We start from the raw sequence: 27,852 nt of genomic DNA, 5'->3' as shown, positions 1-27,852 counted from the left end.
ATAAGAATGCCTTTATTGATCCCACAGTGGGGAAATTTTCATTGTTACAGCAGCAAAGATATAGGTCACACAGGGACGGCGGCATAATGTATAACATTGACGGCAAACATTCAGGATCAAACCTATGTAAATATACGCAGTAACATGTGTATATACACATGGATATACACACCAACATACATCTACAATATCCTGAATGTTGTCCTGAATGTGGAATATTGAATGATTTCATTTGGTTGATGTGGAAGTAGTTGAATGTCCTAAATATGGAGAGAATATTAGTAGTAAAGAATAGCAATAACGTGAATTCATAATAAATAAATGTGTGTTGTATTTTTATGTTTTCATTGTAGAGCACTTTGAGTTGCATTTTTATGTGTGAAATGTATTATATAAATAAAATTTGATTTGAAATATTTAATATACTTCATACTCAACAATCCTCATATCAAGCCCTATGACTAGAGCAAATACACCCTCTGACTTCCCCACTGTTCTTTGCTTCAAGGTGTCATCTACTGTTTTCACAAGACACTTTACAATGGCATCATGAAGGGTATTACATCATTTGCTTTGAAATTTGTCATTTGTCATCCCTTTTTATGCTATCGCACATTTTCCAACTGCAGTCTACTCAGCGTGACCAACAGTCATCCGAAGAAAAACTCCACACTTTAGGAATATGGGCGACTAGTGTACACAGATTAAAAAATGTCTTCCTCTCGGCAAAATATAGTTTCATTCAATAGTTTTTTGGTCTTAGTGGTGGGGAAAACATGTAAAACTTCGATTATTTGACGAATTTTGTGCAATTACACAAAAACTACAAGTCCCACCGGCTTGCGGCCGCAGCCGGAAATTGGTTGCACACATTTGGCGCTGATCTATCCGGGTACTCCATTCGCTTCTTCCTTTCGCGCCGGGTAACCGGAGAGCTGTGCGTCCATGTGCGCAGTGCCTGGGAGCTGATAAGACATCTGAAATAGCCTCAATCCGAGCCAAGCAAGCAACATTTTGTTTTCCTCCCGACCCAGCGATGGATCCCGAGGTTTTGGTCGAGGCCCTGCGGGGCACCATGGACCCCAACCTGCGAGAGGCGGCGGAAAGACAACTAAGCGAGGTAAAGGTTTCCAACTCGGGTTTTTTCGTGGCTGATGATGGCGCGGTCTCACATCGGGCCTCGACTCACAACATCAAGATGGTGTGATCGCGCAGGCTGGACTCTTTGTTACAGTGACCGGTCCATTGTTACATTTCACTCTTTAGTGACACCACACAAGTTGATGGCAGGTCGCCTTAAATTCCAATCGTGCTGTTTTGCGTTCTTCGTTCTTCGCCAGCCCATTGAGCCAGCTGTGTGGCTAATGTTGCTAAGCTAGCTGCCTCAGCGTGTATCCCACCCCCCACCCCAACGAGACATTAGCGTACCACGCACACGTTTAGTTGAAAATAAACCGTGTAAATAAAATATTAAAATTCAGGGTAACAGTCGCCATTGAACCAAATGAAGACTTCCGGGAGCTATTCGGCTAACGATTAGCTAAGTTAGCAGGGGGGTTACTTAGCTGCTGCTGCTCACGTGTCACCGACACAAGCCTAGAAGAATGACATGTCGAGTCAACGTCGACATAGTTTGTATTCGCCAAAAACAGCCAATACCTTCGCTACTCATGTACGGCGACATGTTAAAATAACGGTTTTCTGTGAATGTTTTGCAATGTGTTTGAATGCGCGAGTTGGACTGTAGTCTAAGTAGGGTTGACGCCAAGTTAGCGACAGCTTCTTGGTTTCGGGCAGAGGCTATGTTGGCCCCTTTGTGTTTTAAAACCTACGCCTGCTTCCCACACTGTTTATAAACAAGGTTTATAAACGAATGTTATCTGGGTTCATCCCATATGATAATATTTTTTCTATTTGTGTGGAGTTGCGTAACGAAAATAAATTGTATTGTGTAATGCTTTTCTGTCCAAATGTTGTCACGATATCACAATTTCGACTTTAATACCTGTATAAAGTACTTCACGGAAGACAGATTTGTCACAAAACGTGGTCGTGTGATAACCACTACATAAGTCTCCATTGCCACCCTGATTTATTGTTTGGACTAGTGTTGTCACAATGCCCGAATTCTGACTTTAATACTGAATGAAACAATGCTATCAAAAACCTGAAACAATGCTATCAAAAACCTAAAACATCAGTTAAAGTGAGGGGCTCATTGTTGAAAACGCAGGGAACTTCTTTGATAGTATCATTGTTATAATAATAATAATAATAATAACTTTTTTTAAAATTCTTATTATATAAAATAGCTTACAGCTGCTCAAATTTGTAGCCATGTTTAGGATATAAAATAGCTTCACATAAGGTTTTTGCTACAATATGTAGATGTGTGAAAACAGAACACCTTTCTTTTTCCTGTCTTGATTTCTTTTTTGGCAGTTCATACAATTGCCTCAGTAGAATACTATGCTCAGTAAAGCACAAAGTATTAAGTCATTTGTGTGAAGTCTACCTGTAGTCAAATTAATTGTAGTAGTGAAAGGTTAACCCATTAGGGCTTAAAGTACCTGGCGAAACATCCCTCTAAAATTTAATGGCGACTTTAGAATCACCTTCTAAAACCTTAAGTTTTCCCAGAAATTTAACACCTACAAAATAATACACATCTCAGACCCTATAGCAGATAAAATCATAATTCCAAAATGATTTGAGAACTTAGACACATGGCTTCCACACAGGCCTGAGTTTATTTACTATTTCAATCAAAAAATGTTTTTTTTAAATGTCAGTGCAAGAAAATCACAATTTTTACCAAAAAAAAGTGGTAGTTACCATCCTATATTCTGTTTCAAAGCCGTTGATATCGTCATTGTCTACAAACATATGTCTTTACCATATATCACGATTGACTGATTCCACGGTTCAAAGTCCACAAGCGCGTCCTCTATATCCCTACTGTCTAGTGTTGCCCGGGGTACCAGTACCGTACTGTGATTTTTCGCCGTCCAAAACGGCTCGATACCCCCTTTTTTTTTAACACCGGTATTAAAAAAAAAAACCCACACAGATTTGGTGAGCTGTCCTAAAGTCAAGTATACATACGCCTGTCGCCGCCTGTCTACCGATATTTGGGAAACGCCTTTAAGTGGCACGCCTCCTTCTGTGTGTGAGGAAGATTGGCTCAAACAGTGAAGTGCCCGCTGCATCTCCGCTGGCTACACCTCCACTCCTGGTTGAAAATCATGACGCGGGAAGTGTCAAAAGGACGGTTTTTTTTCATGGCCGACAGCCTTGGCAATCCAACCAATTTGAGACTGTAATCTTGTTTACCGTGGCTCGAGGTGGGAACACGTCCAATCTGGCCAAGCACCTCGCTGATCGGCATCCAGAGTTATACCATCAGTTCAAATAGCAATAGGTTGTGATGCATTCCTAACATTTCCCTCAATGGAAAAATTTCTGGGATACCTTACGAAGGCTCACGACATCGTCATGTGTATATGCTGATGGATTTCATTGGCTAAGAGAGAGAGAGAAGGTTTTAAAAAGTAAAAGACATTCGCTTTCCCGGCTGTAAAGGTAGAATTGCGCAACAGCGCGCTAGTGGTAGAAACGTGGCAATGCGCTCCTGGCCTAAATGGGTTGAACTGGCAAGATTTTTTTTTTTTTTTTTAACATGTCATCATTACTGTAAACTTCAGATGCTTCACACATCACGTTCAGTGCGTTTTAAAAAAAAAATACAGGTAGTAAAAAGATGTGGTATTGTACAAGTTTTACTTTTTTAATACCGGTACATCGTGTAACTCTGTGCTGTCCTGCTGGCGATGTGAGTGTAACACAACCTTAACTTGAACTGTTGGATGTCGTAACGTAGCTTAGTTCTTGCCATTAAATAATTTATGCGTCTCCCTGATAACTGAACGGCCTTTTTTTTTTTAACATGGTTGTGATTCGTTATAGCTGTGATTGTGTCCATAAAGCAGTTGGCAGCAGGTCCAAATTTGTCATTGTGCTGGTAGAAATTCAATACTTGTCATCAAGTTGTGCAGCTAGCGAAAAGCACGTTGTCTGGGGGAGGATGGAGTCCTGCTCAAGTGCACAGTTTCTAAATACAGACCTGTGCTTAGTCATGGGCTGTTTTTTTATGGAAGATGGCCAGTTAGTGACTGAATAAGTAGTGCAATATAAATTGGAATATGGAACATATCGGAGCACACAGTAATTGTACACTTTTAGATTAGAATATGACATTGATCTTGAACAATGAAATATACAAACCAATATGAGCTGTGTTATGCCACCCACACAAGACAAATTTGTCAGTGACTGGGTGTCTGTGACATGCAGTGTTTATGTATGTACCCTGCGATTGGGTGGCGACTAGTCTAGAATGTACTTTACCTTTTGCGTTAGGTCTGCTGGTTCAGAGATCAGCGTACCTGCAATCCTAGTGATGATATGCAGTACAGAAGATGGATGGATGGATGGATAGATGATAGTGATAAAATTGCATCTTTATTGTGATGAGTTATTTCCATTTCCGATTTCCAGGGTCACACCCAGGTCAACTTTTTATCCACTCTGCTGCGTATCACCATGACTGATCAACTGGATTTGCCAGTCAGGCAAGCTGGTGAGTCTCTTTATCTTCTCTGTCAACTGTGTTTAATGTGGATTAAACCTAAACTAAAAAGTCAGGGGGTGGTTGAAAAAGAAATGAAAGTTGTGGTTTTACCAGAGCTGGGCATCGTCTATCCGTCTATAACTTCTGGGCAGTATTTCCGGCCGACCCACGTGGTCCCAGTCCCTGGCGTCGAGATGTTTTTATTTTTTTTATTTCTTTTATTGCACTTTCAAACATCCCGGACGAGATAGGAGGACCTGCGTGCATTGTTGTCTGACCAGCACGTCAGCACATTTGTAGTTTTCTTGTGTTGTAGGGTTTGTGGTTTCCTCCTCAAAGTTGCTTAGTGCCAGTAAAAGCGATGCAGACCCGCTCAGGCCATTTCAAATGTACCATTATCCAGTTGTAAGTCGATGTTTCATCAGAAGAGTTATGAAAATATTTTATTATGGTCGAAAACCTGCAAGTTTCATCAGAAGCGTTATGAAAATATTTTATTATGGTCGAAAACCTGCATAGTGTTGCTTTAAGTATCTGTGGATACCTCGGCAACACATTAAGAAAAAGAGAATGCATACGATTTTTCTCAAATTAATATGGAAATATACATACAAATATACATATACATCAATGTGTACATGTCATATCGTCGCTGTCCATTTTTTTTTAAACATTTTAGATTTTTTATGTGAATGGGGGTTTCTGCATTACAGACATCCAACTAATGTGAAAATTAAAAATATATAAACATTTGGACAGCGATGATATATTATATGGACCATTCCACCAAATCAGTGCCATTTGCTTTTTGTAAGACCCCCCCAAAAAAATTTTTAGCTCTAAATTTGATGATACTCATATTGAACAACTCAGTTTCCATGCTATTGTTTTTTTGCCGAATTCATCCTCTTAATATTTGACCACTTGACAACTTTGCATGGATGCGTTTTTATTAGTCGTGGCTCAGAGCCACACACTCACATCTGTGTCTGTGTGCTCAAAATTTGAACACATGTAAATCGAAGTTAACGGCGGCACGCGATGACACACTTCCCCATACAACGGCAGTCAAAGCATCACAAAATACACAGTGAGGTTTTTTTTAAGTTTTAACCATTCGAGGTGAGAAAGATCAAGCATGCTGTAGCTGCGGCATCGTTGGCTTAGCATTCGGTCAATCTCCTTCCCTCCTCCGGTGTCAATAAAGTAATGACCATTTAAACCGCAGCCTTTGCGATTACATAATCACATTTTTTCAAATCGTGATTATGTTGCAAATGCAATTAATCGTTTAGCGCTTATCATAAAACTAGCTAATACAGGAACTATACCATTACTTTTATGCTAATTGAATGTTAACTTTAAACACAATGCATATCAAAGTGCAGGACGCATTATTAAAAAAATGCATTTTCATGTAATTGCCTCCGGTCGCAAATGGCATCACCCATATAAGCTTTAATACAGAATGAGGGAATGCTGAGTTTGAGTGCATTTGATGTGTTCAGTGGTTAACAATAGGTTTACATTGCAGGGTTTTTCCTGGCTCAGTTTGAGGCAGAGGTGGTACCATCCTGAACATGCGCCATGACGTGCATGTATTCTGTAAATTTAACGTACTCGCTTTCTTTCACAGGGAAAATGCTTTAATAAGTTAAGAGTTACAATAAGAATTACTATTATCACGTTAAAGCATTCATTTATTAACAGTAGAGCTCCAATTTTTCAAAGTGTTGCACAGGACACCGGTGCCAGTACCGTGATTTTTTTGGGCGTCAAAAAACGTCCCGATACCATTTTATTTAAAAAAAAAAAAGAGCAAAAAGGGGTAAAATGTTGTCAAATTTTTTGAAAAAGAATGGTTTAAATGCCTTTAAGAACATGTTTATTCAACAATTGTTGGGATTAACAACATTTTATACCTTTTTTAGATCTTAGACACAAGTTTCTTGCTTTTAAAAGTGTAACAAAAAGTGCAGGGTGCTCCCAGGCTCAGCTGCACGTCTTATAGTTAAATGAAAACAAACATCATCTTAAACTTTACAGTCTACAGTAAATAGTTTTCTAAAATTCCACTATAACTGAAATGTTTATCTTTCACACATCTTTGTTTTAAAGTTAAAAACAGAAAAGGGCATTCTTAACGCAGCTAGTAGCCAGAAAATAATCTCATCAACACGCCTGTGTCTTGCTTTGTGCGTGTTCAGTCATTCTTGTATGTCACATATGCAGCTCATGTCGTCGCCATCATATTGACTTACTTTGGAAGCAGAAAAACATTTTTTGCTCTGAATGTTTCCAAGACCGGACATTCACTTGCAGTACTTTGCCGTCAATTTTTGAATAATGTGGGAACCTCTGGGTACCTCACGATACGATACGATTTGCGATACAAGGCTCACAATAACGATTATCTCAAGATATGACGATACAGCGATTATCGATACACTGGTCAGGAAATCAATCCACGATAATATACGATACTATTATTCAAAATTGATGTTTTTCATAGTTGTTGTATTTTTTTTTGTAATGGTACAAAAAAAATGTTTTTTTGGTACAGTACCATTGCTGAAACACAATATTAAATTCAAGTGCAATTTTTTTTATAAACAAATACATGTCTACCTTATGGAGACAATTATTGCAACAGGTCTGCAAACAAAATGAGTGTCTTAACTCATTCTATCCCAATGACTTATTTATATGTCATTTCACAGTGGGTCTGAAAAAGTCTGGTAGTGAATGTGTTAGACACTATTGTAGTGCAATATGTCAGGAACATTTCCATTCTGTTGTATTTATAAACAGTGACAATTATGTAATATTACTGTAAAATTCAAAGAATCAAAGAAAATCAAAGAATAACTTTAATGTAAGCAATGTTAAATCCAACAAACGTTTGCAATGTGCGCATCATTGTGGGTTCCATGCAATTCACGGGTTTCACTCGCTAAAGTCACATTCTCTCCCATTGTTTGTTTGTCTTCTTCGCCTGACGACTTGCGCTCGCTACGCCGCAGCTCCTCTGTGGCGCACCCCTAGTGGACCGCCAAGTAATTGCCCAATAAGCAATGAAAAATAAAGGAGTCTTTAAAACGGCCGTATAATAATTTAAAATATCGATACTTGGCGGAGGCGTATCGATCGTAAGACAAAACATTGTGATGTATCACCATATCTAGATTTTGTCACACTCCTAATGTACAGAACTTTATATGGAGCAGTGGTTGTTTTAAAGAGCTCTATAAATAAAGTTGAGTTTAGTTTTTCATGACATGTGGCTTACACACACTCACACTCGCTCACTTCTTTCTTTTATCACTGTTTCCCTGTCTCAGCAACTTCTCTCTGGAGCTATGTCCTTCACAAAGCTGCAAATTAACTCTGCATTGTTACAATGGGGGAGCGGTTAGCTTTAGCTGCAAGGCAACTTATTGTGGTGAGCAGAACTGCTCCTTGTCTTTATATGACATAAAAGATCTTATAGTAATGTTAAATGCACATATTTGGCTTATAGCATACGCAGCTGCATCATATACATAAATACTACAGATACATCATATGGTTACATAAACTGCTTAGATTAGAGCTTAGATCCTTCCTTGCTTGTCCTTAAAATGCAGCGTTGTTTGTCATTTATATTTTCTTTCTAAAGCAAGACAAGGTTAGCCAAACAATTGGTGCTCAGTAGCATGCTTTCAGTAACGGCTGCATTATTGTATTGCCTTGAACTTCTGAAAAATAAAGCTCTTGTGAAAAACGATTCTAAATAATGATGCAAAAACTATTAGAATAAATATACTGGTTAAAAACAGCCCTTTAAATAATCAAGTATAGAAAGAAACACTGTACATTCAGCTCACTCCCCCACAGGCCCGTAAACGGATGCATATCCTAATATTTTGAATTAATTTAAAAAAATTGAAGATCTTTTTTCAGTTTTAAGTTTCAGTTTTTTTCTTATTTTGCTGATTTTAGACTTTTGTCGAGGTACCGGTATCGAGGTACTTTATGCAAGTATGGTGTCCGGGTTAACGCTAACCCTAGGTTAACCCTAACCCGCCCAGCAATGCTCCATTCTGTGGTGCCGCCCCCAACCACGTACACATGAATGGGGTTGACAATGGCGCGCTGCAAGTTCAAAGCAAGAAGAGCTTAAGAGCCGCATAAAACAGGGCAAAAAGCCGCGTGCGAGACGCGGGTTGGCCCGGCCTGATATAGCGTCTATATAGTGACGAACGCTGCAATTGTACTTAAAATACGTAGTTGCCGCAGAGGGTCATCAATCGCGCTGTGTTGAGCAATATCAATCGTTCTGGCTGGAGGGCGGGCACACAATTAGCTGGAGGCGACTGCCTCTCAATTTTGAATGTAGGAAAAACCCTGCATTATTTATATGTGTGTCCATGCTAAAATGCGAGTCCACGCAGCTATGTAGTTGTTGGGTGCGCGTGTGATTTCTGTCATCTAGAAACTATATTAAGGGTTTGTCATAGTTAACAGTGGTGAACACGTTTCCCTGTCACCAAATAATTTACACTTTTTGAAGTTGCGTCGTTTGGACGTGTCATAATTGCTAACCTGTCAGTCACTCTCTCAACTCTTTGACAATGCCGTTTAGTGAGGAGGCTTCTTGATATCAGGCAAGGCAGACTTATTTAGGAGTATTTTTCGATTTGCCGATCCCTCCAAACAAGCTATGAAGAAAAACCCGCCGCTCTGCCTCTGCCTGTGGGAGAGCTCAGTGTGGCGGAAGAGGTGTGTGTGTGTGCGGGTTGGCGTGTGTGTTTGTGTAAACTAAGGTATTACTGTTCTATTTGGCAATATATTTGTGCATTTGGATTGTTTTGGTGCTTTGTGACCTTTCAACGCTCAGAAGATGAATAAAACCGAGCTATTTCACCCGTTACTGGATCAGATGACAGTAAGTGTCCGGATCGGGACATCCCCACAGATTTGTGTTTTAAACAGTTTTTCCCCACTATAAATTAATTCAAATGATTAGCAAAAGCAAGATCACTGCAGTCACTTAATTATTTTTTTTAATTTGTAGTTTGGTTTTCATTTGGTTATTATTAGTAGCTGAATTTTGATTGCCTTGCCAACGGTGTTGGCAATTGTCAGCAATCTGATGTCACAATCCCATGCAAACCACCCCCACACTTCCCGCACTCATTTACTCCGTCTTTGCCACAGAGACGCCCACCCCACGCTCAAACTATACCCAGATACCACCTGTGTGTCGCATTCTAAATAAATTACAGATGTAAGGTCTTTCAATCCAAGGGATGATGATATAGAAAGTATTTACATTTCTATATTTAGGTGTTTGCACACATGTCGAAGCATTAAGTCATTGCCTCCTAACATGTTTTTTTTTTTTTCCCAATCATTTTCAATATAGGTGTTATTTACCTGAAGAACATGGTAACTCAGCACTGGTGTGGTGGAGATGGTTCTTCCACAGAGACGCCCGTCAACAACATCCCTGATGAAGACAGACAATTCATTCGAGACACCATAGTGGAGGCTATTATCCACTCACCTGAGCGCATCAGGTGACTCCACACGCATCTGCATTTTTAGTATATTATACTGCAGTTGTCCCTAACCACCGGTGATAGCCATTTGATAGCAATGCTAGATACACATTTTAAATAAATGCCTGTACAGTACATATTTCGGGGGCGAGCCCATATGTTAGATCCCCAGATTATTTTCTTCCAAACAGCAATATACATGGGACTGAGTGATTATATGTTTGAGAATCCTGATATGATGAGCAGCTTTACAGTACTCGATCAGACGTGGCAAACATTTGTGTGACAGCAGCCAATCAGTGTCCAGCTTTTCCTCCTCTACTTTTGTTTGCAAGTTGAAGGAGTAAACAGAAAGTAATAGTAAGATGTAGGAGACAATGATCTACTTGATGGGATGATGTAAATTTGTGCTTATCATCTAGATTTATTTTTTTTTATTCCCCCTACCCCGAGCCCTCGTTGGCAAATGGTTGGGGACCACTGTACTACAGTACATCACTTCACCCTCCTAAAGACTATTTGACTGTTAACCATCCTGACAACAAATACTAACTTTTCTTTTCCTTTCCAATAACTTGCATGCCTTTCTGCGCACTACATTGTGATGGATAGCATAACAAGCAAATGTACTTTTATATGATTTAGGGATGCGATGATTAATGGAGTAAGTAAGTCTAACAATTTAATTACAAAAAAGTTTAAGCGAAATCTCTACCTCGAGGCTTCATAGCGATCATTTTTCCACATGGACGAATGTTAGCTGCAGTTCCATATAGAAATAAGTTGGTGCCAGGAGGAAAGAGTCAATAAAAGACAGAATGGCCAAAGTTGGGGAACGTTTTACACTTAACGAGAAAGATCAAATGCAGTGTGTATGACAACAGCACATCTGTGATTGACAACGCAAGGCAACGTATGGATGTTAGCTAATTTATGTAGCCTATTACCGCTAGTAGTTATGACCCCAAGTGGTCATTGGTAGACAGTCGCTAATGGACTTTCAATTGCTTTATTGAGCAAAGACTAAGAAAACAAACGTGTAAAAAGTCATACTCAAGCTGCTCATGACCACACCTTCCACAGAGTCGCACAAAACGCAGCTGGTCAACAGCCAGCCAACTTTAAACTCTCATTCGCTGAGGCTAACGTCACTCACCATGCCAGGCCTGGCCTTTTATATCCATACACGCTCAAAGTGAAAGACTCTACAGGAGAACGTGATGACCAAACTTTCTGCACCTCATATGCAGAATACGTTTTACCCGATTAATCAATCCAATCTGAAAATATTTGGTAGCTTCACCGCTAGTATAGTTTTGGAATTCTTTTTGTCAGACTACTGCATCTCTGGAGGGTGTGTTCATATGCTTACCCCAACTTCACAAGTGGGAACTCCTACTTAGTGATGTTTCCTACTTGGAGCTCTGAAGTTTCAAATGTCTTAATATTCTGGAACTTGGCATCAAACGTATCCAATTTTGCTTTGGACAGGGTCCAGTTGACAACATGCATCCACCACATGATCAAGCACGACTACCCCGCCAAGTGGACGACCATTGTGGACAAAATTGGATTTTACCTTCAGTCCGACAACAGTGCAGGATGGCTTGGTATCTTGCTTTGTCTTTACCAGTTGGTGAAAAACTACGAGTGAGTCAGTGTACCATCAGACAGGAAATCACCGTCATGCTCGAGGCTGACTTCTCCATATCAAACAGATACAAGAAGCCTGAGGAACGTCAGCCTTTGGTGGCTGCCATGCACATCTTCATGCCCATGTTGAAAGAGCGTTTCATCCAGCTTCTCCCAGACCACTCCACCGACTCTGTACTCATACAGAAACAGATCTTCAAAATCCTCTATGCCCTTTTCCAGGTAATATCACACCGTGCTAGTGGTCTCTGAAAATGCTAAGTTTTCAATGCTTGAATTTAGATTCTATAGTAACTATAACTATGATTTGGCCTGCGACAAAAATGAGTTTCACACCCCCGATCTATACTATATGACCACACATTTGGCAGAATATTAAAACCGACACAAATAAATCTTTCCTTTCCACAAACGTACCCTTGCTATTGAAAACCTTTTTTGGGGGTTTAATACCATCTTTTTTGGTGTAAAGTAATAATTAGCCATTTTAGATCTACCGCTACAACTATCAACTATAAAGTGCTGCAAAAACTTAATCGTGTTTATCACAAACCAAATTAGTCAAATTCTAAGTGAGAATTATTAGTGACTTTTCTCTCCTCTGTGCACAGTATAACCTCCCGCTGGAACTCATCAACAGACAAAACTTGACAGAATGGATGGAGATTCTCAAGACTGTAGTGGATAGAGATGTCCCCCCGGTGAGAGCTTGATTTTCCACGTTGCTTTAGAATTACAAATGATCTCTTGCATGTATGCGTTTCTGCTTTATCCACCGGCTTGGCTGTTTTCGATTCAGGAGACCATGCAGGTTGATGAAGAGGAGCGTCCCGAGCTGCCTTGGTGGAAGTGTAAGAAGTGGGCCCTTCACATCTTAGCTCGGCTTTTTGAAAGGTACAGATCTCATTACACGGTCTTAAGATGTCATTGGTGTCACTTTCAAACACTACAAGTTTATTTCATTTGTAGATACGGAAGCCCAGGCAACACAACCAAAGAGTACACAGAGTTTGCGGAACTTTTCCTCAAGGAATATGCAGTGGCAGCTCAACAGGTATGGAGCAGGAGCGGGAAGCTATACTACGACTCCCTGGCCAAACGTTGGATTGCAAGTGATCTTCAAGACGTGTTTGTTCATCTTCTTTTAGGTGCTGCTGAAAGTCTTGTATCAGTACAAGGAAAAGCAATATGTGGCTCCCAGAGTACTCCAACAGACACTCAACTACATCAACCAGGGGATAGCTCATGCTCTCACATGGAAGAACCTCAAACCACACATTCAGGTGTGCTATCAATGTGAAGCCACTTGAATTACTGGGTTGGAAAGTCAGGAGAATAAAGGAAAAATGTTCAGCCAACTGAAGATTAACAATGGCATTGGCAAGATTTCACGCATGACACTTGCATTTAGGGATGGGTACCGAAGACGGTCCTTTTTTGGGTAAGGACTGATTTGGGTTGGTACACCAATCAGCGATTCACGTGAAATGAAACGGTGCTATGTTTCGGTTCCGAAACCACGTCATTGTAAGTTGTTACTGTGCGGGTGTAAAAGAGTTGTCGATTTTCCACGGCGCAGTTGAGCACAATGTACCGTAATAACGTCAGTCGCACAGGCCTTCACACACGTTTAAAATACATTTCCATGTCTGGAAGTGAGTGACATTTTCCCGCCGCCACACCAAACAAAATACATTTTGAAGTAGATTGTAGTAGCGATGGTGAAGCCTCACACTTCCTAGCATGCTTTGGTTGAGCATGGGGGTGTGAACTTCGGGGCACCGCCGTCCGCGTCGCATTCTTCCCGGATACATGCATTGAGTTTTAGAACAATACTTACCCGTGAGCATAGTTAAAATTTCAATTCATAGCAAAAGTTTGTGGCCAAAATGCAGTATTTCATACCGCGTCGGGTACACTCAAACGAATAATTTGATCCCAATTATTGTCTTTGTTCTCGCCCTTTTGTTCTTGTTTACGTCCTCCACGAAATTCCCCTTTCTTTTTTCATATGTTTTGTCAAGATGGGTGGGAAATCATTGCGCGGCATGTGGCAGGCTTTGTATTCTTGGAAAAACTGCACAAGAAACGAAGATAACACTAATACAATTATTTATTTTTGTCTCTTATTACCGTTTAACTTTGTTCCTTATGTTCATTGCAAAAAACGTTTGTTTCGCGCTTTGTGAAATTTAATTTTTAATTTTTTATTAATTATAATGCTATACCTTCATTTTTTTAACTACATCCTCCGGCTCATTTGGTTTAAATTATTTGTTTTGTTGTTAGTCAGAGTTAAATTAGTCTAATAATAATAATAATTTATTTTTTGTTTTGTTTGACATTTTAATGTTAAGTAAATTAACATTTATTACCACAAATAACAGAAAATTAGTACTGTTGAGTACTGGTAGCGAGAATCAGCAGTGCCGATTCAAATGTGAAAGGTACCCATCCTACTTGTATTGATCATAAAGTGGAACTTTGTTCTTTTACTGAGTGAGCAAGTTTTCCCATGCGTAACAACTTTTTTTTTTTTAATGCTCAGTAAGAAATATGGCGACCATAAACAGTAAAGTTAGCGTGTTTTCTGTACTTGCGCTACCATGATTTTGACCTGTCTTTTTCTGTCTTTGTGCTACAGGGCATCATTCAGGATGTGGTTTTTCCCCTCATGTGTTACACAGACGCTGATGAGGAGCGCTGGACTGAGGACCCCTACGAGTACATTCGTATGAAGTTTGGTAAGCAAAAGAGACTACAGGCAGTGTCGTTCCGAAAGGAATTGTTTTGCTCGCTGGTGAAGAATTTGTTCAAATCAATCACTTCTGTCCACTTTAGATGTATTCGAGGACTTCATTTCTCCTACGACAGCCGCCCAGACGCTCCTCTTTACTGCCTGCAATAAACGAAAGGAGGTCAGTTTACCTGCCTTTTCTTCCTGATGATTTGAGTTGAGATCAGTGAGTGATCTGTAGTAGATAGAATCCTTGGAATGACTAAATGAATCCCATTATAACCCTCTTTTTGGCAGTAATATGAGCATTTGTCTTACTCTGTTAAGGTGCTGCAAAAGACAATGGGCTTCTGCTACCAGATTCTCACTGATCCTGTCACAGATCCCAGGAAAAAAGACGGTGCCCTCCACATGATAGGCTCTCTGGCTGAGATCCTGCTCAAGGTAAATTGCATCCCAACCCACTTTTAAAAGTGACTCGCACTGGCCAGGGCTTTGGCAAACATTCTCATTCTGACGCGTCTCAGTTTCTGCTAGATAAACTGTGGTTACAAAACTGGAAATGTGGATTTTTAGCAAAGTATTTGATCAATTTTGAAGGTGTTTACTGACGCAGAAGGATCTTACAAAGATTCAACTCATAATCATTTTACTTTGTCAAGTCGCCTAATGATGATATTACTTTTTAACAGAATCCCTATCATGAACCATTGCTTTATAGATGTCATTGTAATCTAAGGTTTCATCTCTTAGCTTTTTTGTCTGACCTTTTCATGGGGAAGCACTAACAAAACAATCTAGGAAGTTGCACATCCTCAACATACAGGAAACATCTTGTGAAGCGTTTTGCTTTTTGTAACTTGAAGACTTGATTATTCTCCCCCCCCCCCTTTCCATAGAAAAAGGTTTATAAGGACCAGATGGAGTTCATGTTGCAGAATTACGTCTTCCCCCTGTTCCGCAGTGAACTGGGCTACATGCGAGCCAGAGTAAGTGGTAATTTGGTTTGTGCATTAATAGCTAGGAATAATTCTAAATGAAATCAGTACTATCACACTGTATTTTCTATATGACATTTATTGTGTGTAGGTCCCCTTTTTAACATGTTATACCTGCCTGCTAAACTTTATTGTAGGCTTGCTGGGTTATTCAATATTTCTGTGAGGTGAGGTTCAAAAGTGACCAGAACCTCCAAACTGCTCTGGAGCTGACCCGCCTCTGTCTAATCAATGATAATGAGATGCCAGTGAAAGTGGAGGCTGCCATTGCCCTGCAGGTTCTCATCAGCAACCAGGACAAAGGTGATCAAAGATGCCGCTTCTATGACTCTTGTATATAATTCAGGACTCATTTCCATCCTCCTGACCTCTGTTGTCACTTTTTTTCCCCCTCAGCCAAAGAATACATAACCCCCTTCATTCGGCCAGTAATGCAGGCATTGCTGCATATTGTCAGAGAGACGGAAAACGATGATCTCACCAATGTTATACAGAAGATGATCTGTGAATACAGCGAGGAGGTCACGCCTATTGCAGTAGAGATGACTCAGCACCTGGTAAGCACCTGTTTTTATTTTATTTTTTTGCTGTAGGACATGATTGACTCCCAGGTTGAGTTTTTAAAAAAAAGGTGGCAGTCTGATTTGACTATTGATTCAACAAAAAAAATGTAGATGTTCCAAATCACGGTTGACAATTATTCGAATAACTTGAATAATTCAATTACCAAAAAAACGTGAAGCAAAATCTGCTTCCAAGTTTCAAAGTAATAATTTTTCCAGACGGACTCATGTTATGACAGACTACGGGAGGAAAGAGTGCATTAAGATGTGATAGTTTGGACCAATTTTGCACTTAAAAAAGAAGCGCAATGTGATTGTTACAAAGCAGAACTAATGTACCAATATACAGCACATCTATGATTTTCAACGTAAGTTTTTAGCTAACTTAGTATAGTCTGCCACCGCTTGAACATATTTCAGTGGTCAAGGCACTCAACAGTACTACAAGGCAGGCCCCACTCTTGAAAGCCTCACTTACTCAGTCACAGATATTAAATAGTGTGGAGCGTATCTTCACCTCACATGCAAATGTTGTTTAGAATTGCGAAACAAATTTTTGTTTTGATGAATCGAAGTATATAAGTATTCATTAGATTCAACCGTACTCCGAACAAGTGATCACAATTATCTGTTTGCTCTCTGGCAGGCTATGACATTCAACCAGGTCATTCAGACCGGGCCTGATGAGGAGGGAGGAGATGACAAGGCTGTGACAGCTATGGGCATCCTTAACACCATCGACACCTTGTTGAGTGTGGTGGAGGACCACAAAGAGGTGAGCAGGTTGCCTACGTCTCACACACGCACACGCACACACACACACGCACACCCACAAACAAACACCCCCCCCCCCCCCCCCCCCCCCCCACACACACACACACACACACGCCTGGCTTATCTTGGTCCCCCTTCCTCTGGTTTACTGTCGCCTTTCAGCCAACACGCTTCAGCCGCCCACCGACTCCTGGGAACTTACTCTACTCTTGCTATGTTCTGAAACACTCATTCAGGCAGTAGCTACAAATAGTTCTGGGACCCACTGCCAATGTGTCTGCGCAAGCACAGGCACACATCAAGCCAAAACGCTATTAGATGTTACAAAGCCATGAGCTCCAGAAAAGACTTGACTGTTTCAAGGTTGAACATTTATTTAACCAGGTGTTGATCTACATTTTGCGCAAGTAGTAGCACAGATATCCTAATACAGTATACATGCATGTTTAACCAGTGGTTCCCAACCTTTGTGCCACACCCCTGAGATGAACTTTAAAATGTTCTCACAACAACTTCAAGAGTAATATCTGTTATTTAGATGAGTGCGCATTTTAACTCATTCCCCGCCGGCCATTTTCTGAGTTCCCCATGTTGCCAGCAGTTGTAGAGCATTTGGGCTTATCTTTTAAGGCCAGCTGAATGTTTGTGCTTTGACAAAATAAGAGCCGAACCTGCCAAAACAATGCTACTCTTTATCAAGGAAAAAAAAATATTTTCTTGCTTTTCCCATTATTTGATTTCACCAAAAACACAAACATCTCACTGTAAAACAGCAACAGCAAGCTTTTTGTGGACTACAGTGACTTTGATGTTGCGTTTGCATTTTGACACCTCAGACTACAGTATAAAACAACCAAAACAAGACTGAGAAAAGGGGCCTTTGATGGCAAAATAACTGGTGGTTCTCTGATTTGATTGTGATCGGCATATGTCGATCAATGCCCGCAAATGGCACTTTACAGCCTGCAGCTAATAAGAGACCAGCCTGTGCATAGTAGCGTCCACAAGTGAAAAACGTGCAACTAATCGGTTTCGGCCTATCTCATAGATGATCGGCAGAGAAATCGGCAGCATAAAACCCTGATTGGAACACCTCTAAATATAAGTTGATTACAGAAATGGTCTGAGGCACACTGACTTAACGCATGGCTCGAGTTGAACATCGTGGCTTTTTTTTATTACATGGCATTCCTCATTCACTGCATAAACCTTTCTCGCATTCACGGCATACTTTCTGCCACATATGGCAACACATTCTGTTTATACGGACTTCCAATGTGTTGACATTTGCCTCCCTCATAATCGATGTGACAACCTGAGATTTACCTCCCAATCTTTATCTTCGATTTAAAAGATGTGCTAAACTCAAATCCAGAGTACTTAAACACCACCATGTACAAACATCTGTTAGTCTAACAGTGGCTTACAAACCAACAAATAATGACTATAAACATCCACAGCAAATTAGTTACACTACTAATTTAGACATTTTCTTCCCTATTCAAGAACTCAGGATCAAAACAATTATTGCCTCCGAATTTTCTAATTTACTGATGTATGGTTTTATTGCTTACTGTTTTCTAGATTTTTTTTTAATGCATTTTTTGGCACATATTTTTTTTTATTAACTACTGTGTAATTTACTAAACACATTGAGCCTTTTTAGCCATAATTTAAAGAAAAGGACCTCCAAGTTAGGTCTGATGCAATATTTGTATGCAAGATTACGGTAAAATGTGTGAAGTCTGCATTTCAAGGACTCTTATGTCTTGATGTTTCACCAATTGCCTTTTAACCTTGCGCAGATCACACAGCAACTGGAGGGCATCTGTTTGCAGGTGATAGGCACTGTGCTGCAACAACACGTAATGGGTAAGTTGTGGCCAGTTCTTCCTGTTCAGTCACATTTTCCGTGCCTTCTTTCTAACACTTACTAGCATGTTTATTTTATTTACTTAAGCTTTATTTAACCAGGATGGTCCCATTGAGATTGAGAACTTATTTTTCAAGAAAGAGGCAAAATACATAGTTACGGACATAAAAAGAGAGACAACGTACAATTCACAAAGCACAACATTTTGGATTGCGCCATCAATAAATTACTCAAACAGCCAAGCTAAAACCATGACAGTCCATGGAAGCTGTTTCCAGGTTTTCTATTTAGATTTCAAAACATTTAAGTACACCTATTCCTTGGATGTTGCATGCTTGGTACTGAATGTAGCAGAGAGACGGGGAGGGAGACCTGTTTTCATTTTGTTAACCTTTTCCAGAATTTTACGAGGAGATCCTGTCATTGGCTCACAGCCTGACTTGCCAGCAGGTGTCACCACAAATGTGGCAGCTCCTTCCACTGGTGTATGAAGTCTTCCAACAGGATGGATTTGACTACTTCACAGGTACACACACTTGAAAAAACACCTCCTGTCAATGCTCACCAATACAGTGGTACCCCTGCTTACGAAATTAATTTGTTCTGGAAGAAATTTATTAACTTGACAATTTTGTAAGTAGATTCCCTAATCTAAAATAAAATGTATAAAGCATAAAAATGCATCAAAACATGTAACAAATACATGTTACAATTAGATTATTGCACAATAAATGAGAGTTGTGCATTATGTAAAAAAACAAAGACTAGAGTAAAGAATAAAAATGATGGTCATTTACCTTTTAATTGCTGTCCTCGTCGCGTTTTGCCCTCAATGGTTCATGTTTTCTCTCAGAAGTGGTTTTTGCCTGGCGTTTTGCAAAGAACTGATTTAATAACGTGGCGACTGTCGATACATTACGGTCATATTCTTTGGCGAGATCAACCAAACTCATCCCTTTTTCATACTTTTATATTATCTCTTGCTTTGTTTGTATGCACAAAAAAAGTATGTTGTGTTCAGTAAACTCTGGAGCTACGAGTAGCAGCCCATACTTTTACCTTTCGTATCCTGAAATTTCCTTCGTAACAAGAGGCAATAATTTCCCGTTGAGGCGTTTCGTAACTTCAAAATTTCGTTTGAAGATACGGTCGTAAGTAGAGGTCCCGCTGTACTCCAGATCCACACCAGGTTTCGTGTTTTAAACCTTACCACGGTTGCCACCAGTTTTGTGTGAGTAACACTTGTTTCAATTCCAGACATGATGCCTCTCCTTCACAACTACGTAACGGTTGACACAGACACCCTCCTCTCAAACACCAAATACCTGGAAATCATGTATGACATGTGCAAAAAGGTAAAATGCTGCGAACCCATGAATGTTCAGAAATAACTTTTTGTGAACAGAAGATTAACATTTGCTTTTGGCCCCTCCAAGATCCTGACAGGTGATCCAGGTGAAGATCCCGAGTGCCATGCCGCCAAGCTTCTGGAAGTAATCATTCTGCAGTGCAAAGGTCGAGGCATTGACCAGGTCGGTTTATGTACAGTTTAAGAGTATATTTAAGGATTACAGTACCCAAGGTTAATCTAGACAAGGCTGACAGTATATACCACCCCCAAGTCATTATTTTTTTTGGTGCAATTTCAGGTTGTGCCCTTGTTTGTGGCTGCTGCACTGGAGCGTTTGACACGGGAGGTGAAGACCAGTGAGTTGAGGACTATGTGCTTGCAAGTGGCCATTGCCGCACTTTACTACAGCCCCCCTTTGCTCCTCAACACTTTGGAGAATCTGCGATTCCCCAATAACACAGAGCCAATTACGAACCATTTCATCACCCAGTGGCTCAAAGACGTCGACTGCTTCCTTGGGTAAGCCTTCTTTCAAGAGTAAGAAACTCAATGCAGTAATAACATCTAGCATAGCTGAGCTGATGGGCTGTCAGGTGTTTCGATGGGTTATCATAATATGACTGAAAGGAATATAAGCAAAAAGATACAGGCTTTATCGAGCAATCCCATCAAAGATGAAGTAAACCACCCAAAATTATTTGCAATATGTTCTCTGCGCCTTCACTAGACTAAATGTGGCATTCCGATTAATATTGAGTTTGTGGAATATGAGTTATGCAGCAAAGTCCACCCGTTTTTAGCCATCTCAGGGGGCGGCCATTTTGTCACTTCTGTCGTCTGAAAATGACATCACAGACGCTCAGGTATCGGGCAATCACGGCTCACCTGTTTTCTGAAGCCGAGCCATGATTGTTTTATTTTAAGTAATAGCCTTCACATGCCACACCGCTATGGGGCAGTGCTGCTTTGATGATGGGGATAGAGGGCACAGGGTTGGAGGGAGTTCAGTTGTAGTAAAGAATGCAAAGAGCGGCTGCTAAATAAAGAGGTCTCGAGTTGAAATGCAAGTGGAGTTATTATTCAAGCTAACACTGGTAGCGGAGGATGGTTAGCAACTACATAGTTCCGCCTACTTATGAAGAAGGGAAACTATATGAAAGCTGGAAAAATGAGGTCGGAATTTGGAGAGTCACTGACTTGGAGAAGAAAAAGCGAACCCTCACGGTGGCTTTTGCGCAAACAGCTAGGGTGCGAGAGACAGCGATGGAAATTCCATTAGACAATTGAATCAAGACACGGGAACAAACAGTTCATTCGCCAAAATTGATGGCTTGTTCCTAAAAGATGAAAAGGACAGAATATGTGACGCTTACTCCGTGAATTGGTCCATGGCAGATTATATTATTGAGTTTGAACAGCGATATTCACGAATGCGGAAATACAACATGGAGCTACCCGATGCTGTTTTAGCTTTTAAGCTGCTGGATACAGCGTGTTTGGATATGACAGACAGGCAGCTGGCTTTAACAGCATTGAAGCGACTTAACCTTTGCTAACATGAAGTCGGCGGTGAAGAGGATAGTTTGGCGCAAGTGAGAGTGCTGTGGCCAGGAAAAGATACCGGGCAGCAATGACAAAAAAAAGCAACGCCTTGCAAAAGACTCCTTGACAGAAAACGCCACAGAATGGTACAAAATCCTCCTGACAAGTATGGATGGTGATCAAAATGTTCCAAAAGCGCATTTCACAAGGCTAAACACTGCACACAAAAGTGAGAATGTCAAAATAACTGAGGATCATAAAACGGAAGTTGAAGAGTGTCATGTTACTGTTAACCAAGAAAAGACCTACAGATGCAGAAATATTCATGACAGAATGTTTTGGCTCAGCTATGATAGACACTGCTTGCGCTAGAACAGTGTGTGGATGACGGTGGCTTGAACACTACAGCTCCGTATTGGGAAAGAAAGACAATGGCCACTTCATTCAATGGACATAAAGTTGGCCTTGTCAAACCGCCTCCTGAAGCTAACTGTACAGGGACAGTATGGAAATTAAGAAAGTGTGGGGTTTAGCAGATACATCTCTGAAAATTTCCCCACTGTGGGATCAATAAAGGCATTCTTATCTTATCTCTATCGGTACAACAGAGTGAAGGATATAATGATTGATGCAGGAGGTACGATTTGACCCCGCAATTTTCTACTCGCTGTCCAATGACAAGAATGTAAATGGTGTTCTTGCTTGTCATGTTGATGATTTCATTTGGGGTGGATCTCAAATGTTTGATCTGACAGTCAAGGCACATCTCAAAGGCAAGTTCAGTGTTGGTTGTGAAGCTCATGATGATTTCTCTTTAGTGGGTGTAGAGTTTAACTTCTGACAAAAGAGTAGAAATACACCAAGCCACATACATTGAGCACGTACAGCCTATACATCTCACACATCACGAGCAGCTGAGCAAGCTTCACCAAATAAAATTGTATTGTATTGTTACTGAAGAGGTGAGAGATCAGCCAAGATCAAAAATAGGGTTGCAAGACAGAGCAGACCTAATGCCATGTACTGGCATCAAATCTCAAATGTGCCTCATACAGACAAATTCATGAAGCAGACAGAGTTGTCCAAACTGAGTTGAGTTGAATGGTCAACACGTTGGGAAAGATGTTAGCCTAAAGTTGGTTGCATTCGCTGATGCATCTTTCACAAATCTCTCTGATGGGGGTACTCAAGGTGGGCACTTTTTTGTTTTGAAGGGTGAAAACAGACAGTTTTCTCCTATTTCCTGGCAGTCAAATGAATTTAAGAGAATTGTCGGGAGTACACGAACAGGTAAGACAATAGCCATGTCTGAAGGAGTTGACATTTTTCTGTCAACATTATTCTCTGAACTCTATGCTGGTAGTACTGATCGACAGAGCTGGGCGGAACGGTCCGTTCCTTCGTCCCGACGGACTCCGATTTTTGGATTTTCGGTGCTTAGCTCATCCGAGAGGTTGCCGCGTTCTACCGCTCCAAACGCATCATCCGCGCCGCCTCGCACGGAACCGCGCCCGCCCGCGCTAACTACATTGACTTCAATTGAATCGACTCGCTCATTTCTTAGCCGGCTAATGAGCTTTAAATAAACCTCTGCCATTAGCATTCCTCCAGCTGCGCGTCATGCACAAATGTTTTTTTTCCCTGGGTGGTGGCGGATGTAAAGGCGGAATCGCTTTAAAAGGATTGGATCAGAGGATGATATTTCTTTATGAATAAGGGGGAGGAGCGAGGCTGGAAGGGAGGTAGCGGATGGGTCAAGAAAGGGTCAAGTGCCCAGCTCTGTTGATCGCCCTGTACCAATAATTTGTAGTAGTCAAATAAGTTTGGAAATCAGTTCTAACGGGTGCTATGGTCAAAAAAGATCAACTGGCAGACTAACTAAAAAGGGAGCAGCAAGGTGGCATGGTTGTTAGCACTGCTGGCTCACACTCGTGTCTGGGGATTCACCAGGTTTTCCGTTTTCCTCCCACATCCCCAAAACATGCTTCTTAGGTTAATTTAAGACTAAACGACTAACTATTTACAGTTGTCAGTCATTTCGTTTTTTTCTTCTAATTGAAGCCTAAATGACTGACAACTGTGAATAGTTATCAGCCCATATGTGCCCCGAGATTGACTGGCAACCTCTCGGGTGAACCCTGCCTCTCGCCCACAGTCAGCTGGAATAGTGTCCAGTTAGCCGTGACCCTAACAAGGACTAGCGGTATAGAAAATGGCTGCATGGACAGATCATCAGCATTTGGAGGATGTTCTGTGGGATGCATTGTTAGTAATCTGTAACCTTCTCTTTTCTAGCTCGGTTGGTCCCCCCAATGCATAAGTAATATTGAGATCATCTCCGTCCGCCCTCCCCCGTTTTTGTTCACAGCCTCCACGACAGGAAGATGTGCATCCTGGGCCTCTGTGCTCTCATTGACCTGGAACACAGACCCCAGGTCATCAACCAAGTTGGCGGTCAGCTTCTTCCAGCAGCCATCCTGCTCTTTAGCGGCCTCAAGAGGGCGTACGCCTGCCGAGCAGAGCACGAGAATGAGGATGACGATGACGACGAGGACGGGGATGATGAAGATGATAATGGTATGATTGAGTTTCAGGGTTTTCATTGACTTATTGCAAGGGATGAACCATTGCCACTATTTTCAAACAGAGTAAGAGTACAAGAGTACTTGGCCGACTTAGAGTACCGACACTTGATAATGCCATTACATCTTGCAATTTTGGTGAAAATGTTTTATTTGAATCAATATTGTTGAAAAACAACCTTTATTGAAGATAGCATATGTTTTGTTCAAATATTACACTTCATGCAGTCAAATATTGTTCAAAAGCACAAACTTTTGTGGAATAATACATTTCACTTTAACATAACCCTTCTTATACTCAATCCTGTACACTGTATTTGCTACTTCTGTTCAGCGCACCTTTGCCCTATCAAAGCTTGCAAATTAATTATAATTACTACCGTAATAGTATTTTTTTTTAAAGTAATGCAAATAAAACAAATTTGAAGTTGTTAAGCCACCAGCTATAATCTCCGTTTTTTTTACCAATGTTTTTATATTTTTTGCCATAGTATTGTTTGGTATCGGTGCATCCCTCCATATTGTACATCTGTTGGGAGAGCTGTGGTGTTTCAAGTGACGTTTTAAACCTTAACTCTTGTTTGTAGCTGAGCTGGGCAGTGACGAAGACGACATTGACGAGGAAAGTCAGGAATACTTGGAGATGCTTGCCAAGCAAGCAGGAGAGGACGGAGACGACGAAGACTGGGAGGAAGACGATGCCGAGGAGACCGCGCTGGAGGGCTACACTACAGCCGTAGATGACGAAGACAACCTGGTGGACGAGTATCAGATCTTTAAAGCCATACTACAGAGTAAGGCAGACACTCGAATCCAACATTGCTTGCATCGCTTTCACCCCCAATAGTTGTTTGCGTCACTATTGATCGTCACTCTTGCGCAGGTATCCAGACGCGCGACCCGGCGTGGTACCAGACACTAACTCAAGTACTGGATGAAGAACAAGGCAAACAGCTTCTTGACATTGGCACACTTGCAGACCAGAGACGGGCAGCACATGGTGAGTGTGCACTTAGTTGTCAGTAGTTAAAGGGGGATTTTGCAGACTTATTATGCACTACTGTCAGGTCATAATGACATTTTCAACAAATGTGACAAAATGTATTTTATTTTATTTTATTTTTTTTTTTATTGCAAACTCTGCAATTAACTATCAAAGGTTTTTTTGGGTTTTTTTTTTAATAAAGTGGCAGCGGAGAGCGCACACTGACTACTAGGGAGAAATATATCGTTGCTGTCCTGTGGAAAACACTTATGTCCATTTTTTTTTCCATTTTTCTTATTTTTACGTGAATAGTGTTTCCGTATTACAGACATCACATTAACATGAAAAATAAAAAATTCTAAAATTAAGACGCGTTTTCACAGGACAGCAACGATATGTAAATTCAAAGAAAGGGTGTGCCTCACGTGCGCTAATGCTAGCCAAGATGCATGTGTGTGAGGGCTCCTCATTGCTCTGTTTCTACAATTTCCTTGCTCTGTTTTGTAAATATTTGCTACGCCCGTCAGGAACTTAAGAGAGACTGATGAACGGCACCACATACCTGTTTCAAGTGCCTCTCATTACTCGCATATCACACGAGATGACGGCGGCGCCGGCAAACGCGCCTAAAATTGACTTCCTGTTTGAGCGTATTAATGCATCATCTTGTATTGGTGTGATTACAACTCACTGGAAATTGCCGTTAATACAAATATGTCAGTTCATGTGCATCATATAAAATTTAACTTCAGCTTTTATTGAAAAGAATAATGATTATGCTGTGTAACATCAATATTTTTCATGGCTGTGACATTCATTCTTCTAAATAATAGATACCGGTACATTATGCATTTATTTCATATTCATAAATTGGTGTTTGTTTCATTTTTAGAGATGTTCATTTAAAAATGTTGATCAGTGAAAAACTATTTGATCATTCTAGCCAATATGTTGTGCCGTGACTTTCAACTTGCTTGAACAAAATAATGACTTGAGAAAATAATCCATATTGGACGACGTTTTGCCAACTAAAGAGTGACCACAAAACCGAGTTACAAGTCCAACCGTGGATTTCGTGCATGCTTTGTTTTATAGGAAGTAGCAGCGCCTTGTTGTCGCTAATCTTTCTGTTTTCATCTTTCAGAATCCAGGATGATCGAGAAACATGGCGGATACAGGTTCACAGCGCCAGTGGTGCCTCCTAGCTTTGACTTTGGAGGCACCACTCCTGGAATGAATTGAATCACCCTCTCTACTTTTTATTACTCTGTGACTGATTGTAGTGAAGTGAAAAAAAAGCTTGTGTTGTTCCCTTAAGTAGTGGTTCCAGAACTGGTTCTTCTCAGTCATTCTTCAATCTTATAAAACAGAGGAAACCGCACAAGAAGACGCGGGAGAGCAACCAAAATGCAACCAATGGCTGGGGAAAACAAACCAAGAACTTGAGCACGATGCAAGAGGAAATGCTCTGAGCAACACTGTCTTCTGGAGTCGAGTGAAGAGGGCTGTCACGACAACTCTCCTTTTTTTTCCCGCCCCCCACCCACTGAAACAAAATTGGAGGATTAACCTTTAAATTGATAATGGGACTAAATATTACATTATCACTGTTTTGGCCAAGTGGCCGTAATAAGATTATACCTCTGGTAGTGGTGATCTGTTGTTCTCAGCATAAACGGTCCGGTTTATGTACATACAAGCCAAGGTTATTGAATTTTCAAGTAGCCTTGAAAAGCAACCAGAGGCATTTATAAGGTGTCAACAGCTGTATTCATATGTAGCATATTGGATACTTCATAGCGCTATGTGATGCCTGATCTCTGTAAATTAATGACTAGCACTTTCATATTGTTCAGGTCTCCTAGCCTTCTGTATCAGACTGCATTTTTTTTTTTTTTTTTTTTAAGAATTGAAGACTATTTAAAATGAACTCAGCTGCAAGTTTGTTGCGACAGCTGCTTGTTTGCATACAGAGCGGATCCGGGGGGGGCAACTCGGAAACAGATTTCTGCAAGAGGAGAATGTTCTTGGTGTTCAGTATGGCTACAGGACGTGTTTGTGAGTTTGCTGAAGCTTGTACAATTGGACTTATCGTGAAAGTCTCAAGCATTTGGTTGGTGTATGGATGAACCATCTATATAACAACATATTAAATACAAAGCTAAGGGAATATATGGCCCACAGTGTTTCATTACGCAGCAGTGAATTTTTTTTTTTTGTATTATACACTCACTGGCACAAATATAGCAGATATCGCTTTGATTTTAGAAAAATAATGCTCACGAGTACCGGTATTTGAAATAATGAAAAAAAACATGGCCAACGATTACCCCACAGCATGTTTTTCATCAGTATGGAGCTTAGCATAAACACAAATGAATGTCCATTCTATGGCGACAAACAGTGACCAACTGACAATCATGCACCAAAACCAGTTGTCAAGCTTACTGTACTTCCTCCATTCCATAGATTGCTGAAAAAGGAAAACAATGGCGCTTGTTTAATTGTAGTTTCAGGTGAAACTCCACCCCAGCGCTCTGCTTGAACATAATCGAATACAGTACTGATGTAAATATGCATCTCTAATAAGAATATTATGAAAATGTTAATGAGTTCATATA

The 27,852-nt window shown here is 40.6% G+C and overlaps 1 protein-coding gene across 1 annotated transcript; it reads left to right on the top strand.

The window, feature by feature from the left end:
• The first annotated feature begins 641 nt into the window (after positions 1–641).
• ipo7 (importin 7) lies at positions 642–27,401 on the top strand. Its single transcript, XM_086025794.1, has 25 exons — positions 642–1,120; positions 4,558–4,639; positions 10,038–10,191; positions 11,665–11,823; positions 11,892–12,048; positions 12,438–12,527; positions 12,626–12,720; positions 12,796–12,880; positions 12,975–13,109; positions 14,471–14,570; positions 14,668–14,744; positions 14,891–15,007; positions 15,463–15,552; positions 15,699–15,864; positions 15,958–16,118; positions 16,771–16,899; positions 18,704–18,770; positions 19,172–19,297; positions 20,029–20,126; positions 20,208–20,303; positions 20,421–20,641; positions 24,033–24,241; positions 24,834–25,040; positions 25,130–25,246; positions 26,376–27,401. The coding sequence occupies exons 1-25, from the start codon at positions 1,037–1,039 to the stop codon at positions 26,471–26,473; spliced, it is 3,120 nt and encodes a 1,039-aa protein (XP_085881920.1). The 5' UTR covers positions 642–1,036; the 3' UTR covers positions 26,474–27,401.
• The last annotated feature ends 451 nt before the right edge of the window (positions 27,402–27,852 follow it).

The sequence above is a fragment of the Filicampus tigris genome, chromosome 3 (assembly GCF_054856515.1).
Source record: "Filicampus tigris isolate MCC_2025a chromosome 3, RoL_Ftig_1.0, whole genome shotgun sequence".
In the NCBI taxonomy this organism is placed as follows: Eukaryota; Metazoa; Chordata; class Actinopteri; order Syngnathiformes; family Syngnathidae; genus Filicampus; species Filicampus tigris.
The sequence above is the reverse complement of the archived record's forward strand: the minus strand, read 5'-3'. Positions and strand labels throughout refer to the sequence as shown.

Coding starts and splice junctions, on each gene's coding strand:
- ipo7 (XM_086025794.1), top strand. CDS start 1,037: ATGGATCCCGAGGTTTTGGTCGAGGCCCTGCGGGGCACCATGGACCCC. Junction 12,721..12,795: donor TTAGCTCGGCTTTTTGAAAG/GTACAGATCTCA, acceptor TTTCATTTGTAG/ATACGGAAGCCCAGGCAACA. Junction 16,119..16,770: donor TAGAGATGACTCAGCACCTG/GTAAGCACCTGT, acceptor GCTCTCTGGCAG/GCTATGACATTCAACCAGGT.